The sequence below is a fragment of the Labrus mixtus genome, chromosome 16 (genome assembly GCF_963584025.1).
Source record: "Labrus mixtus chromosome 16, fLabMix1.1, whole genome shotgun sequence".
Lineage (NCBI taxonomy): Eukaryota > Metazoa > Chordata > Actinopteri > Labriformes > Labridae > Labrus > Labrus mixtus.
The window spans coordinates 13,533,375-13,550,510 of NC_083627.1; the positions used below are offsets into that span (position 1 = coordinate 13,533,375).

Below are 17,136 nucleotides of genomic sequence, written 5' to 3' on the forward strand. Positions count from 1 at the left end.
GTAGGAAGTGATTTGTAAGTGGTGTTGGGTCCTGAATCCAGGCCAGTTGAGAACCACTGGTGGTTAGTTTCTGATCGTCTCTATTCGTCCGTCAATCGTCGGCCATTTTTGTTTCCGTCCTGGTTGGTTATTCTGTTCTGGACCAACGTGACAGCTCCAGATGTGTTGACTGAAACTCTTTAACACAAACTCCCACCCCCCACAATGTGGCGGGGTCGGCGTGGCAGCGTCCTCAGCTGCAGCTCGGACACCAGAGACAGTTCATCAGAGCGCCAAGACGGAAGCAGAGGCTTAAACTGTGTGAATCTGTCACTACACATCTCACTGATTGGACCTTTAACCTGCTTCCTTCATACTTGTGTCATTTGAATCATTTGAAGCTTCAGTCTTCAGTCACAGAAAGTATTTTTGTTATATGTTTCCTATGTGCGTCTTAAAATGTGCAAAAGGAGTTTCAGGTGGAATTTAAACATCGCACATGTTTAGAAACACACTGCTAGACAGAAGAGCCCTCTCAGTGTAAACATGTCAGAATAAGATGGATTTAAGTTACCAGTGCACAGGCCACTTTCGCAGGCACTGTGAAAGTGACTCATTTGTTTATGTTTGTTTTCAACAATTCCTGACATTAGTTTGACTTTTTGGGCTTTTCAGGCCTTTATTGTAGAGATAGGACAGTGGAGAGATCAGGGAGAGAGAGAGTGGGGAATGACAGATGGGAAAGGAGCCACTGGCCAGATTTGAACCTGGGTGGACCTCCACACATGGGGGAGTTTGACTTTTTTTCAGTGCAAACATCTTTTTCTGAAAGGCACATTTAGCGTTGTGAATCTTTGAATACCTCCCCAGCTCTTTTTTTAATTTATAGAACTCTGTTTTCACGTTGTGATGGGTGATTCAGTTGTTTTCTGGAGATCTGAAGAAACAAACTTGTGATGACTGCAGACAGTGGGGAACATGATTGTATTGTGTCAGTACACGTAAAGGAGTTATGTCAAAATAAAATGAGTTGGTTTCCTTGTCGGGGTGAATCATGAGGTTTTGGTTTTTATAACAGGAAAGTGTGTAGCGTTTAACATGCGAGTGTGAAACCAGGGGGAACTCCTTTGTTTCCTTCCTGGCTCAATTTAATTCCTTAAGTTTCCTTGTTCCAGTTTCAGAATCTATTTCCCCATCAGACTAAAGATCCAGCTGGTTATGTTGTTAATACTCAGATCCAGCCACAGTGTGCTTTCCCAGCATGTTTGTGTTTTCACTTTTACTCTGCCAAGAGAAAGCAAAACATGACTTTTTTAAGGCTCCCATGCACATACAGAGAGCAATGAAAGGACACGCATCATAGTGACATTTCTCTGAGTCGTTAGAAAGAGCCCTTCTTATGACTGGATTAGTCAGAAGTGAGTCAAAGGAGGATTATAATTATAATAGTGACTCCTCTGTTCGGTACATGCTCTTCTCTTCTTCTTGTCTCATTATGTAAAATTCAATATTTTACAAGTATTTATTATTTGTAAATGTTTCGTGAAAATACACTCAGTATAATATGAGTTATCATGCTGTTATTTACCGTTGTTATTGATCCTCGGCCATTGTTAAGCTGCGCGTTTCAGTTGCGCGACAACAATGATGTCACTGTCAGCGGCCGGTGAGTGAGCGAGTAGTGTCCGAAAAGTTTTTTAATTTTGCGGACGGATAAGGAGAAACCGCACTAATGGGTGAAAGCATGGATACTACAGCGGCATGCTCAAGGGGCTTTCCTGAACCTGTGTCGAGAGCTGGAGATAAATGAAACCTCCAAACAGCCAACCAGAGAGATTCCTCACACCGACGCCGATGCAACATGTCGAATCGGACAAAAAAAAGGCAGATGGGTAGCGATGGACACACCGCAAAAACTAGGGCGACGACCGCTCACCAATGGTCCAACTAGCACCGACGGTGAGCGGTCTCCTTGGTGTGTCAGGGCCTTTACTCCCTCTAAGGGCGCGGTCACACTGGCCATCCGTACCGTGCTGTACCCAAGCACGATTGCCCCCCCCCCCCGCAGCGCCATTCCCCCGCTGGCCAGCATGGGGGACTGGCGGGGTTCATTATGTTATTATGTTCATTATGTTATTATGTTCATTATGTTATTATGTTCATTATGTTATGTTATTATGAAGCGTGCTCAGTTTACAAACAAGCGGACGAGTGAGAGAGAGAGAGAGAGAGAAAAAAAGAGACGCACAGTCGAGTCCGTGTCTGCACATCAGAGAACAACACAGAGAACATGACAGCTACTTTACTGGCTTTACAGCTTATCTTAAGCCATTTTAATCAGACACAGCAATAAATAAATAAATAAAATAAAATAGGCCGAGTCCGCGCGTGAGTCCGTGTGGACGCCCGCACATCGGAGAACAACACAGAGCATGACAGCTACTTTGTGGCTTATATTGAGTCATTTTAGTCAGATACAGCCATGAAACTCTGGATTTCTCCATAATGAAGGCTGTCAGTGTTGTTTACCCGCGTGCTTGTGCTCATGCATGAAGTGTACCGTGCCGAAGGTTGAAGCGTGCCTGGGCATGGTACAGATGGCCAGTGTGACCGTGCCCTTAGTGCGGTCTCTGATCCGGTTCATCGTGGAGAATTAGTGATAAACGTTGCCATTTTTGGACGTCATCGTCTTTACCTCAGTCCAAAGTCAGCCACTGATCTTTTTTGTAATGAGGGAGATCAGTTTTGGACATTTGCAGGTGAATAAAATATAAAAACTGGATCACTTTGTCAAAGGTAGAAAGCCAAAGTTCTTTCACTGCAAAGTCAGGACTTAAACTTTTACTCTAACCTCTCTTTAAGTCTGAAGGGAATTTATCATTTAGAAAAATAAACGTTATGTCTTTGTTTCACAAAGTAAGAGTAGTTCAAAACCAGCCTCCCGTTTCTGCGTGAAGAAAAGATCTCCAGCTATCTGGTTTGAAGTACGAGTTTGTATTTAGGAAATGTTGAATTCTGCATTTAGCACAGCGTTGTCTCAGGCTGGCTGCACACGAGACGATTTGACACCCTACACAAGAAACCACAGGTAGATCCTCTCACTACCTCTTAAGGGGAGATAATGATTCAGCACAGAACACCGCAGGAGACCCAGAGTGTCTGTAAGCTCCTCACACCTGAGCGTAATCAAAGCCAATCAGTCACACACACACCTGACTGTCCATTCTCTCTCCTATCTCACAGAGTAGAAAGAGCGTGTAAAAACATCCATAAAAGCTTCTTAAACAGGCCGAACATCTTCTTATAACGCAGTAAACTTTATAAAACCAAAGTAATATGATGTAAAGTCAGTAAAGAATTGAGTTTCTTTTCTACACATTGTACAAAAACAACAATTTACACTTTATTGTAGCAGCGGGCAGTGCATGCAGTGCGTCCTGGTCCATGCTGGTTCCGTTCCCCTACAAGTTAGCGTGACTAAAAGCCACACACAGTGAGGTTAAACTTAAGTAGGTGAAGTTATGGAATCGTTTTGAACTTGTCCTGGAAACCAGCGGTATCCATAACAATAGAGTCTGCGGACTCCCTCGTTTATAGGAAATGAGTCAGCGGCAGGAGGGAATCCTCGTTATTTATGAAACGCCCTCACTGCTGCAGGCTGAGGCATGCCACTCAGAAACATCGAGTTCAAATGTGTCTCTCTGGGATGATATTCAGATTCCTTCTTTGGAAACAGGGTGGAAGTCAATGATTCAGTTTTATTGAAGAAAATCAGTCACTATTGTTGTTGGGATCACTTTAGGAACCGTTTCCCAACAAGCAGACGTTTCTTAATGTTTCACTCTCTTACTGATGAGTTTGAAGGCTGTCCATGTTATGTACCCGGGCTTGTGCTCGTGCATGAACTGTACCGTACGGTTTGCCAGTGTGACCGTGCGTTCAATTTCTTTTTATGGCTTCCTTTGAAAATATCTGGTCCCTCTTTTTGCAATAACTTCAACGCTGATTCTTCCTGTACTCCTCATTATATAAAGTTCTTCTTTCATCTCTCCAATTTAACCATCTTTATACTCATTTTGTCCTCTACTGCTGTTTTTTCATTTTATCAACTTGAATTTGTTTTATTATTTATAAACATTTATAAACGTTTGTTACTAAAGCTACAGCGAAACTTAATCTGCAGTTCTTCAGTATGACCTCGCCATTTTCTCCTGGTCCTACGTGTCCGTCTGGTTTTGTCCCGTTTGTCCCGTTTATCCCGTCCGTCTGGTTCCCTCCTTCGGTCATGTTCGTCCCATCGCTTGGATCACACCTTTCCTGTTTGGATTGTCTGTTAAACGTCTTTACAAATAGGCGTGTATTATGTATTCTTATGAAGTCTTACTCGCAGGTTGGCGTGATAATTCAAGATTAAGTGAGCACGCAGGCAGCAGGTTTCAAGGGGAGATGCGTCTGCGTGACCAGCGTTTGCATCTCTTCAGGCGTGTAGACGGAGCACTGAGGGAATTCTACTTTCAAAATCATGCTAGTTTTGGAAAATGACCAACCCTGCCTTTAAGCTGAAATAAGGATCATCAGAAGTCAAAGAGAAGGACTTGAATCTGAACAGGTTGATTGATTTAGTAAAAGTTTTTTATTTAATAAATTAATAACCATTACACATGAGTAATATGCATTAATGCAACTTCATAATACAAAGTATATCAGGTCAAATTGGAACATTTTCCTTGCCTTTAAAAGATTTTTGAGGGCGCATCCACACAAGCCAATCTGTATCGGGGCCCAAGTACATTTGACCCTTAAGTCCAGTTCCTCAGCCCTGCCACGCTTTGAAGAGGTGTGCTTTGGCCCGCTACAGTTCATACAGGAGCTCAATCACGGGTACATGACGTGGACAGTCTTCGTTACGGTGAAACCCCGGATTGTTCTGTCTGTATCTGACTAACATGCTGGGAGAGGCTGAGATTTAACGCTCCACAAACATCTGTGAATTAGAACTGTTTTGAATGAATTTTTTTGAATGAACTTTGGGCATTTTGTACAAAAACAAGCTCGTCAATATATATTTTTCCTCAGTTGGGAAAAGAAGAAAATGTCGACGCGACAAAGTCAGAAAGAAAGACAGAAGCGCAATCAATCCACAGGAGAAAACACCACCTGTTGCAGGTATGGAAGGCATCTCGGGTCTTTCTGAGATTTTAAAAGAAATCAGGGAATTCCGTGTGGAAACTGCTGGGAACTTTGGAGCATTAAAGAAGGAAATAAATGAATTAAGAGAACACACCGGACAACTGAAAGTGAGAATGGACGCAGGCGAATTAAGAATCGCGGATAACGAGGATCGTGAAATTGCCGTGACACAAGTGCTCATCCACAGTCTGCGCCTGCAGAAACAATTGGAAGCAAAATGTGAGGAAACTGAAGGCCGTGCTCGGAGAAAAAATCTAAGAATTTATTCAGTGCCTGAGAAATGCGAGGGAAATAACATGATTGCATTTGTGGAAACCATAATACAGGAGAAACTGGATGTTAACGAGGCCATCAAGATAGAGAGGGCACACCGAGCCGGACCATATACCGGACATAACGAACGTCCTAGGTCAATAATAGTCCGTTTTCAAAACTTTAACGATAGGCAAAGGGTGCTTCAAGCTGCCTGGGCAAAGAAGGATATTCGGATTAATGACCACAGGATTTATTTTGATGAAGACTTCACCGCTCAGGTGTTCGAGGAACGAGCAAAATACAGACAAGTGAGAAAACAACTTCAGGAAAGAAAGATCAAGTCTCGTATACTCTTTCCAGCCAGACTGAAAGTATTTGACAGGGACGGGAAATTCAAGGTGTTTGACAATCCTGCAGTGGCGGCAGAGGGTTTACGTGAGTTCGGCATCACCATGGAGATTCCAGCTGGGGAGCTGGACTTGGAGTCAACACTGCAGGCAGCAGGCTGGGAGACGGCTTGCTCCAAGAGCAAGAGAAAACCAGCGAGTGAGCTGATGCGTGGTATAAAGACAATAATGGACTCTCTGGATCGGCATGTAGGAGAAAAAGATTAAAAAGGTATGCGCAGATCATAAAAGCAGAGACAAATGTGTTTCCTTTTGGGCACATACATCTTTCTAAAACGAACAAATGACTGAAACACTAGGAAGCCAAGTCCTTTCCAGATCTGAAACCCAGGAGTATAAAATGTATGATTGTGAATCGGATGTCGACCCAGAGAGTCATGTGTTTAATCACATTAATGACACGTATAAATATTATACTGATAATGATTTCAAAGACAATGTTGAATTAAAGAATAGATTTTCGTTAATACATTTCAATTGTGGAAGTCTTTATGCGAGCTTCACCAAGATCAATGAATATCTGAGTTCATTTCAAGGTAAATTTAAGTTGATAGCCTTATCTGAGACATGGTTAAATCAAGAAAAAGGTGTTGATTTTCATATTGAGGGTTATGAGTTACATTATATGAACAGAAGCAATAAGAGGGGAGGGGGTGTGGCCTTGTTTGTAGACAGTGACCTGAAATGCAAACCAGTTAAATCCATGACAACAGCAATTGATGATTTAATGGAGTGTATAACTGTGGAAATTGAAATGGAAAAGAACAGAAATATTGTTGTAAGTTGTGTGTACAGAACACCAGCTTCAAATATAGACATTTTTAAAGATAAACTGGAAGAATTAATGGATATGTTAAATGAAAGAAAAACATGTATTATTTGTGGGGATTTTAAGATAGATCTCCTAATTACATCTAAACACAAAGCCACATCAGATTTCCTTGATGCATTATACAGCAGAGGGCTATACCCACTGATTACCAAGCCCAGTAGGATAACATCATCAGGTGCAACATTAATCGATAATATTTTTATAAATGTTGTGCAAAATAATGCCAGAAGTGGCCTATTAATTAATGACATAAGTGACCATTTACCAGTGTTTTCAATAAATGACTGTCAAATAAAGAGCAAGAAGAATGAAGTTCGTAACAGATATGCAAGATAAAGAACTGATGAAGCAATACATAGACTTCAAAATGATCTTTTCAAAGAACAGTGGGAAGGTGTTTATGTAGAAGAGATAAATGCTTCCTATAATTCCTTTTTGAATGGATACTTATCCCTTTACAATAAACATTGTCCCATCACTCAATATAAACAAAAAGTTAGTTATATTAAAAAGCCATGGATTACAAAGGGCTTGCAAAATGCATGCAAAAAGAAAAACAAACTTTACAGGGACTTTGTTAAAGTCCGAACAAAGGATGCAGAAAGGCAATATAAGGTTTATAAAAATAAGTTGATTTTTATAATTAGACAAGCCAAAAAAGATTATTATAATAAAGTGTTACAGGAAAACAAAAATTACATCAAAAGTACATGGAAAATTATGAACAAGGTGTTAGGAAATAATCCTGTGTCCACAAGTACACAGAGCTATTTTAAGAACGACAATAATGAGATTTTTGAGAACATGAATGAAGTGGTTAATGAATTTAATTCTTTTTTTGTAAATGTTGGACCTAATCTCGCAAAGTCTATTAAAAAACAAAATGATTGTCAAATGGCAGGTGGCTGGAATAGAGAAGGTCAAATATTGCAGTCTATGTTTCTTGAAGAAGTGAATGAGAGTGAGATAAGATCTATTGTGGCAAAATCTAAAAATAAGACATCAACTGACAGTGACGGGATTGATATGATTATTGTGAAAAAGACAATCGATTGTATAATTCAACCTCTTAGCCATATTTTCAATCTTTCTTTTCGTACAGGTATTTTTCCAGATAGAATGAAAATAGCGAAGGTAATTCCACTTTTTAAAACAGGAGACAAACACAGCTTTACTAATTACAGACCAGTGTCTGTATTATCACAATTTTCAAAGGTACTTGAGAAATTGTTTGCAGAAAAATTAGATAATTTTATTGAAAAAAATAATTTGTTAAGTGAGAGTCAGTTTGGATTCCGGAAGAACCGCTCTACAGCTTTAGCATTAATGAAAATAACAGAAGAAATTTCTACAGCAATAGACAGTAAAAAATATACAATTGGTGTATTCATTGATCTGAAAAAAGCGTTTGATACAATAGATCACAAAATATTAATTTTTAAATTATATATGTATGGTGTGAGAGGAGTTGTTCTGAACTGGTTAAGTAGCTATTTAATTAACAGACAGCAATATGTACAATTTTCTGGTAGTACATCTGAGTATTTGAATATTGAATGTGGAGTCCCACAAGGCTCGGTTTTGGGGCCTAAACTCTTTAATTTGTACATTAATGACATATGTGAAGTTTCTAAGTTACTGCAGTTTGTTTTATTTGCTGACGATACAATTTTTTTTTGCTCAGGACATGACTTAAAAACTCTAACAGGAAGTATTGAAAATGAAATGGTCAAATTAAAAGCATGGTTTGACGAAAATAAGTTAAAGTTTAAATCTTTAAATTTGAATAAAACTAAGTTTATGATTATTGCAAACCAAAAAAAGGATGAAAACATTTTGTTGTCTACAGATGGAGTTAATATTGAAAGAGTGTCTGAATTTCGTTTTTTGGGTGTGATCATGGATGATAAGTTAACGTGGAAATCACATATAGCTCATGTTAAAAAAAAAGTGTCCAAGAATATCTTTGTTTTAAACAAAGCAAAGTTTCTCTTGGATTGTAAGGTACTGCGGATTTTGTATTGTTCACTTATTTTGCCTTATTTTAGTTATTGTGTTGAAGTGTGGGGTAACACTTACGTCACAAACATTAATCCGTTATTTATTTTACAGAAAAGAGCGGTAAGAATCATTTATAAAGTCCACTATAGAGAGCACACCAATGGGCTGTTTTCAAGATCAGGTTTATTGAAACTGAAAGATTTAGTTGAGTTACTTGTAGTTATGTTCAGAGCAAAGAGTAAAGTATTACCAGAGAGTTTACAAAAGATGTTTGTTTTTAGTTCAGAAGATGAAGAGCATAGAAGAAAATTTCATTTTAAGCATCAGTTTGCGAGGACAACTTTAAAACAGAAGTGTATATCTGTCATTGGAATTAAATTGTGGAATTCTTTAAATAATGACTTGAAGGGCTGTGTTCAGATATTTCAGTTTGAGAAAATGTATAAGAACAAAGTTATCAGACGGTATGAAAGTGGCAGTTAGGGTGTTTTGAGTGTGTTTTCCTTCTTATTTCTGAGGAAGTAAAGACTGAATTGTCAGATTTGTTTTATGTTGGCATGATATTCATTCATTGATTGTAATTGGACAGACCATCCAGACATTTCTTGTTGCTTTTTGAGTAAGGGGCAGGCAAAACAAGAATTATTCTTCTCCCTGCTCCTTTCCGTACATGGGATAAAGTGTGAATTGTTTTTTGTTTTTTTCTTTGTCCTTTTCTGTTGTTTGTTTTGACATGTACGGAACAAATAAAAATAAATAAATAAAATAAATAAAATATGACTCACAGTAAGACACAAAGTCAGTAAAGTAGCCGTTCTCTGTTTTGTGAGGATGTAGCTTCGATCGAGCATCCCTTTTTTTTTTTTTGCGTGACCAGCGTTTGCATCTCTTCAGGCGTGTAGACGGAGCACTGAGGGAATTCTACTTTCAAAATCATGCTAGTTTTGGAAAATGACCAACCCTGCCTTTAAGCTGAAATAAGGATCATCAGAAGTCAAAGAGAAGGACTTGAATCTGAACAGGTTGATTGATTTAGTAAAAGTTTTTTTATTTAATAAATTAATAACCATTACACATGAGTAATATGCATTAATGCAACTTCATAATACAAAGTATATCAGGTCAAATTGGAACATTTTCCTTGCCTTTAAAAGATTTTTGAGGGCGCATCCACACAAGCCAATCTGTATCGGGGCCCAAGTACATTTCAGCACACGTCAGCTGGTTTCCTGCCAGGACGCTAACACACAGCTGCAGAGACAGAGTGTTCTGTTCTCTGTTGGGAATCCTCTGTTTACAAAGAAGCTCATGAACTAAAAGGATCGATGACTGTCGAAGAAATCCAAGAACCCAGGAAGGAGAAAGGTTTACCTTCGGTCACAGAGAGTCCCGACATCAGATTAAACTACTATTAAACGATTAACAGAGGGTCAGAAGAATTCACCTCTTAGGGTTAACTTCAGCTTCACACTTTTAAACCGATCAAGAATAAATGTCCAAATTATTGGAAGGACTTAAATCAAACACTCTGATAAACTTGCATCTCTCCGGGAAACACAACAAAGATCCCGTATTCTTTTAGAGAGCTGCTGTGAGCATCTCAGAAAAAGTGTCTTAGACAGAACCCTGACTGTCTTTAAACCCTGACTCAGACTGCAGGCTTCTTGGGGTTGAATTGAGGTTTAACCCCCGACAATCGCCTTTGTTGTTCCAGACTTGAGGCTGCTCGGAACCGATTATCTTACCAGATTGATTTAAAATCTTAACAAGTACATCATGAAAGTGGTGTCTGACTACGATAACCAGTGATAACCACCATGTTTAGATTCCATTCAGTGTGGCGTGCAGAGGAACAGTATAGTTTGAGCATTTGTGGGTGTGAAGTTTCGTCAACGATCATCATAGTCATAGGTCACAGAAACACCTGATGCCACCTGACACCTGGTGACCTTCCCAAAGTAATCACATGAAGGTCATGGGAATTTGAATTTTGGAGTGCATGTCTAAAGCAACGATCTGTAACTCCTCCTCCTTCAAACAGTCGTTTCAAAGTCGATCTAATAGAACAATAACCTCCAACAGGGAGAATGGCGTCTCTCTCACGTCCACAGAGCGCCGCGTTCGCCTGTTTTCAGCGGGCCGAGGTCATCTGGTGAGAAGTGCGAGGATAAGAGGAAGAGGACGGAAACGGAGGAAGATAAGAGAGAGGGAGTGGGAGAGAGAGTGAGAGAGAGAAAGTGGGGAGAGAGAGAGGGAGAGAATGAGAAAGAGAAGAGAGAGGGGGGCGGAGAGACAGGGAGAGAGATAGAGAGAGCGATATTATTCAGAACAGATTCAGATGTTAGCTTGTATCGTTAGCGGTGTCATCGTTGTCTCTCGTGTTTAGCAGCTTTAGCGGCTGCAGGAAGTCGTCTAACCCAAGTTAAGTCTCAGGTTTGATACAAAGAAATCAATAAGTCACCATGCTCACTGTGTAAGATTAGGCCAGCACAGAGTCGTGACTTGACCAACAGACATGACTCCACGGTGGTACCCGACCAATCATCACGGCCCGGGCGGGGCAAGACGACACATTGGAAGAAGAATGTAAACAAAAGAAGAAAGAGTTGTTTCCAGAGTTCGGCTAACGTTTGCATCTTTCATCATTCTTCTTTTGTGACTTTTGCACCTGCATTCAACCGCTCTGTGCTCCCATTGGTCGATGTCACTGATGTGAACAAACACAAAACACAACAACATGCTCGACTTTCTGTCGGGAGGTCGGGAGGCGTCCCAGATGTGGCCTTGATCGCCGTTCACTGTGACACACTACACGAAAAGAAACGATTGATGTGAAGCACTCGTCTGAAGACGGGTGTGGCTGCAGCACTGGCACTCTCTCGTCTCATGTGCTGTGCCCCACTCCTCCAGAAATTTACAATGGCAAGTGCGCTGGGTCAAGAAGCAGTTTCCGAACTCCCGCATTGATTGAAACAATACCACCGCGCCAAAAGAAGACAAGATCATGTGTGAGTGCATATACGGCACACAAGAGTGCTGGAATTGTTTATTTTTTATTTAGTCTTGAATGTATATGCATAAGCACCTAGTATGTTTGTAATATATCACATGCAACAATTCAATTGCATGATTTCCGGAGCTTTATTTTGAAAATTAGAAGCTCAAGGGGCGCAGCTTCAGGCCACCAGGCGAGAGCATCCAGGGCTGCAGACATACACTCTTGCTCATCTGCCCCTTCGGGCTATCATCATTGTCTTAACGTGTTGACTGACCTCCGTAAATACATGAGCTGTTCCTTTTGATCTCCCATCACAGAAATGACCTATGACTTCCAGACAATGAAGTGGTGGGTGCAGGAGGTGCAGGACTTTTGACCCCGTCTACGTGCATCTTTATCGAGACAACCTCCAGGGAATGACAGCAATTAATTTTCATGTTGATGTTCGTTTCCAGGAGTTGTGTGGAGTTTCCTGCTCTGTGTTCCTGCTTAATGGAGATAAGACTGGTTTACGAGGAGCAGGAGGAGACGTGATGGATGCCAGACCATTTACTTCCAATATTATTGTAAAAAAAATAATATTTCTCAGTATTTGGATTCATGGCAGCCTGTTTGATGCTGCTGCTGTGTAAGCGGTCATCAGTGTTTACACAGAATTGGAAAGGCTTCTCGGAACTTCATACATATTTATTTGATTTCCAAAAGAATTCAAGGAGAACATTACACGTAACAGACCTCAGCACTGTGCTGCACATGAAAGAAGTGAACAGTGCAGTCTAGATTTCCTGGGAAGCTTTATTCATATGCTTTACAAAACACTCAGGATAAAAAAAAAAACAGTTACAAATATAATTACTAGGAATTAATAAATCACAGCAGCACATGAAATACCATGTGCTGCTTTTAATTGGCTTGCTATGACCTCTGACCTCCCTGTATTCAGCTGCAGAACATAAATGTGGCTATTCACTCCTTTAAACTGTTCAAGCGGCTGATGTTATCTGACCTAAACGGCAGGTATATCCTCGTATCATCAGTATGACAACAGTGATTGTTAGGTTAACTTTTGGGCCTTTTTGTTGTTATTAGTTGGACAGCTGGAGAGAGACAGGAAACGGCAGGAGGTTAGAGGGGGTGGGGAAGTTTGGAAACTGGGCCTGTCTTCTGTGGAAGTGATATACAGAGGATTGTTATCTAAATGTATTTCGAAGGAAAGCCAGTGATGCAACCGACTAAGAAGAAACCTTATTTTTAGACTCTGTTGTTGTGGTTAAGTTGTAATAGAGGGTCATTTCATGTATCACTTCCTCTTGTGTCACTTAAATCACTTCTATTCCATTTAAAGATATTTTGGGGCTTTTAAGCCTTTATTTGATAGGACAGTGGAGAGAGCGGGGAATGACATACAGGGAAGGAGCAGCACTTTCCTGCGCCGTTCACTTTGCCATATTATTTTCGAGTTGGTTTGAATTATCACTTTTTAGCACGGCAAGTTTGAAAAAGAAAAGCCAAAGACCTTTTCGTTTTCATCATGGTCATGAGCTTTGGGTAGTGGGTAGAAAGAATGACATGGCAGATACAAGTGGCTGAAATGAGTTTCCTTTTGGAGGGTGTCTGGGCTCAGCCTTAGAGAGAGGGAGGAGCTCAGACATAAGGGGAGCTCAGAGAAGAGCTGGTACTCCTTCACATGAAGTGAGCCAGCTGAGGTGGTTCAGGGATCTGATTATGATCTTGGCTCCCCCCTTTTGAGGTATCCGGGGCACGTCCAACTGGGATGAGACCGGGGGTAGACCCAGAGCTCTCTGGAGGGATTATATATCCCGCCTGGCCTGGGAATACCTTGGAGTCCCTCAGGAGGAGCTGGAAAATGTTTCTGGGAACATCTGAATCAAAGTTGAAAACACTGTTATTATGGTATTATAAGTGTGTTTGTTTTGCGTTTGCATGTTGATCCTGCAAATTCTTTCCTCAGGACTCAAGTCTTAATGTCGTCTTTTAGAACCAGCCAACATTCCAGCTCTCCTGATGCAGTTTGCTGTGTCTTACAGTTTGTGCTGCCCGCTGTGGTCTGGAAACATTTTCATGTATTCCCTTTATCTGCCAGCACACGTCATCGGTCTAAATTTAAAGCATGATATAATGAGGATTTTGTTACTCAGTATGTGAACTGTTGGAAAATGTGCTTAAGTGCTTTCTGGCAGAGACCGACATCAGTAGAATAATACCGACTTTACCGACTCCAATAAAGTTCTTCTGTAAACAAGTTGCAACTGAGCCGTTGTGAAGTTGTGTCAGGAAACTCAATGAAAGAACAGCAGAATTCCTGTATAAACTTACCTCACATTAACATACAACATATCTTCATATAAACAGGGTGTTGTACTGAACCTGCCTGTGAGTGCTGAATTGGCTTTGACTATAACATACTTATGTTATTATTATTTATTAAAACCATAAGAGACTTGACGTGGACGTGAGTCCTAAAGATTTGAGACTTGACTTGGACTGGAGTCCTTAAGACTTGAGGTGGACTTGTGTCCTAAAGACTTGAGACTTGACGTGGACTTGAGGCTTGACTTGGACTTGAGTCCTAAAGACTTGAGACTTGACTTGGACTTGAGTCCTAAAGACTTGAGACTTGACGTGGACTTGAGGCTTGACTTGGACTTGAGTCCTAAAGACTTGAGACTTGACTTGGACTTGAGTCCTAAAGACTTGAGACTTGACGTGGACTTGAGGCTTGACTTGGACTTGAGTCCTAAAGACTTGAGACTTGACTTGGACTTGAGTCCTAAAGACTTGAGACTTGACTTGGACTTGAGTCTTAAAGATTTGAGACTTGAAGTGGACTTGTGCCCCAAAGACTTGAGACTTGAGTCCTAAAGACTTGAGACTTGACCTGGACTTGAGTCCTCTGTCTCGAAGCCTTCGGCTTCGTCCTGTGGCTATACTAACGTAACGTTACAAATCCAAAAGTTTCCACAAACACTGGATTCTGAAGTTAGCAGGACACCAGTGCAAAGACGTGAGGACGGGTGTGGAGAGATCTTTCAGGAGAACAGCTTGGCGGCAGCGTTTCTGATGCCCATTGATTTAACGCCCATTGCACGCACGCTCTGAATATGTGTCAACATGTAGACGTCATTGATGTCTATGATGGAATGGTAGTAATTTCCTGTATTTCCCTGTGGGTAGGGTGTGGAGTGCTTATGATGTGTAGATCAAGGGATACATTGGGAATTTCCCTGGCGGGGTTGTATGTTTTTTAAATATTTTCATAGTGTCATGTCAGCCATGAAAGCCCTTTCATTTGTCACTAAAGGGAGAATTCAGCAAAATGTTCACCCTAACTGCGAATTTTGCCATGAGGTTAGTTTTCATTGAGAAGGGCCAATCTTGCCCTTAATGTCTGCATGCATGATGGCTCAATTAAAATGGTGTCAAAAGCACCGGAGCCCAGTGTTTACTGTTCACAGTTCACAGAGTAGCATTTACCCCTTTGTGTGCTTTGTGAATTCAGTGGTTTGTTTTTGTCTCGTCTGCAGAGATGCAACAGGTGCAAAAGCCGCAAAATCATTTTGTGAATCAGGCCCAATATTTATTTTGTTGAACTGTGCAACTTCTCTGTATTCCTACGTATGCAGCCCATGTTCTTTAAAAACAAGTAAAGAAGGTCTAATTGAGCAAAGAGGGGACAATAATTTCTACTTCTGTGTCTCTGCAGAGCGCCGAGGACGAGTCGCAGTGGGTGGAGGACCTGCTGAAGCTCCACACCGCCCGGGTCCGAGACGTGGAGATCCTGACCGGCCTGGACCTCTATCGCTCCACAAACCTCACCTACATCAGCACCCTGAGCCTGAAAACCCGGCTGCACACCTTCGAGAGTGACGACTAATCACACAGACAGATAAACACACACAAATATACAGGATGTAGCTCTTTTTGTAGAAGTTTTGCATTTTCACTGCATGCTCACTGGACAGCCGGCACACGAAGAACGGAAACCGTGGAGTTGAAAAGGGAACACACATTTTTGAAAAATTGATTTAAATGATGGTTTGGCAAGTTGTAGTTTGGGAGATTAAAACAGGAAAACTATACAACAAATAATAGAGAAATAAGCTAGCACAGGAACGATGCAGGACTGGACTTTATCAACACTGCAACATAACAGTATATCCTCATGCACACAACACCATATCCTTGTTTGACCTCTTTGACGGTGTAGACTCTGTTTTCATTATTAACACATTCCTCTGATGTCATGATCATTGTGGGAAGCTCAAATACTGTGAAAATGTAATTTTACTGATTACTTCCTCTGATTCCTGACACCAGTACATGCTTTCTACCACTCACTGGCTGTAACTGCAGTGACTCCTACATACTGTTAAGTCATGTGCATACCCTCTCATTATATCTCTGGTATCTTAACAATCAGGAAGCAGAAAAGCCGTTTAAATGATTGAGATTCGTCCTTTGAATAGGATTTGAAACCTGAATTACAGATGGTTGACATTGTTACAGCATTTGATCCTCCCACACTTAGCTTGATTTTAGAGGAGAGCGGCCTACGTTGGCTGCTACATTAATCTGATGCTTTATGAAAAGGAGTTTAACCCAATGTCTGCCTGAACACGTGGAAAAAACAAGAATCAAGAATGTGAAAGACAGCAGTCCAACGTAACCTCTTTGCAGCTTTGGGCTAAAATGTGCAAATTTGCTGGTTTTGTTCTGTGATGATTACTTTGAGTTTTTTGAGGAAATACACTTATTCTTTGTCTTGCAGATATTTAGATGAGAACATGGATGCTATAACGTCAACTAGCAGTTAGCTAAGCTTAACTTAAAGGGGGGAAACAGTGAGTCTAACTATGTTGAAAGGTAGAAATGTGCCAACAGGAACCTTATAATGTCTCTTATTAAAATGTCATATCTCTCCAAGTTACAGTATTATCCAGAGTGTGAATCTCTTCATTGAAAACTACATGAATGATACACAAATACATCAAGCAGACAGACCCACAAACAAAGAAATGCAAAGTAGGAGCCATAAATATCGTAACAAAAGCCTGTTCAGGAATTCTGAAGAAATGTTTTCCATGCAAGAGAAGGACTTGTTCATTCGGTAACCAGATATGTCTAATATTGACTAATGATGTGATGACTGTTGGGCCTGAAATGGGCCATAATGTTTGGACAGCTTAGTCAGATATAGAGGAAAGTACAGAACAACATAATCCTCACTGCATCAATAACACGTAAATCAAGCTGTATGGTTATGGTTAAATCAACTAAGGGGGACGGAGGACAGCTCATTCCTTTTTTTTCAGCTGCTGGACAAATTGTTCATTTCTGCTTTGGAAGAACAAACCGTTAAAAGACCAACGATAAGGAACATGGGTTAGGGTATGAGTTCATTTCCCAACACTGTGCACACTGAACAAGATATACACATAACATCCGCTCATCTC

General features: G+C 40.7%; 1 protein-coding gene across 1 annotated transcript in view; it reads left to right on the forward strand.

Annotated features, from left to right (window-relative positions):
• The window catches only part of enpp2l (ectonucleotide pyrophosphatase/phosphodiesterase 2-like), a 45,062-nt gene extending 28,444 nt beyond the window's left edge, over nt 1-16,618 (forward strand). Inside the window, exon 25 of the mRNA XM_061060162.1 lies at nt 15,387-16,618. Coding sequence (XP_060916145.1) covers nt 15,387-15,557 — 171 coding nt within the window. The 3' untranslated portion in view covers nt 15,558-16,618. The remainder of the gene's footprint in view (nt 1-15,386) is intronic.
• Nucleotides 16,619-17,136: the final 518 nt, after the last annotated feature.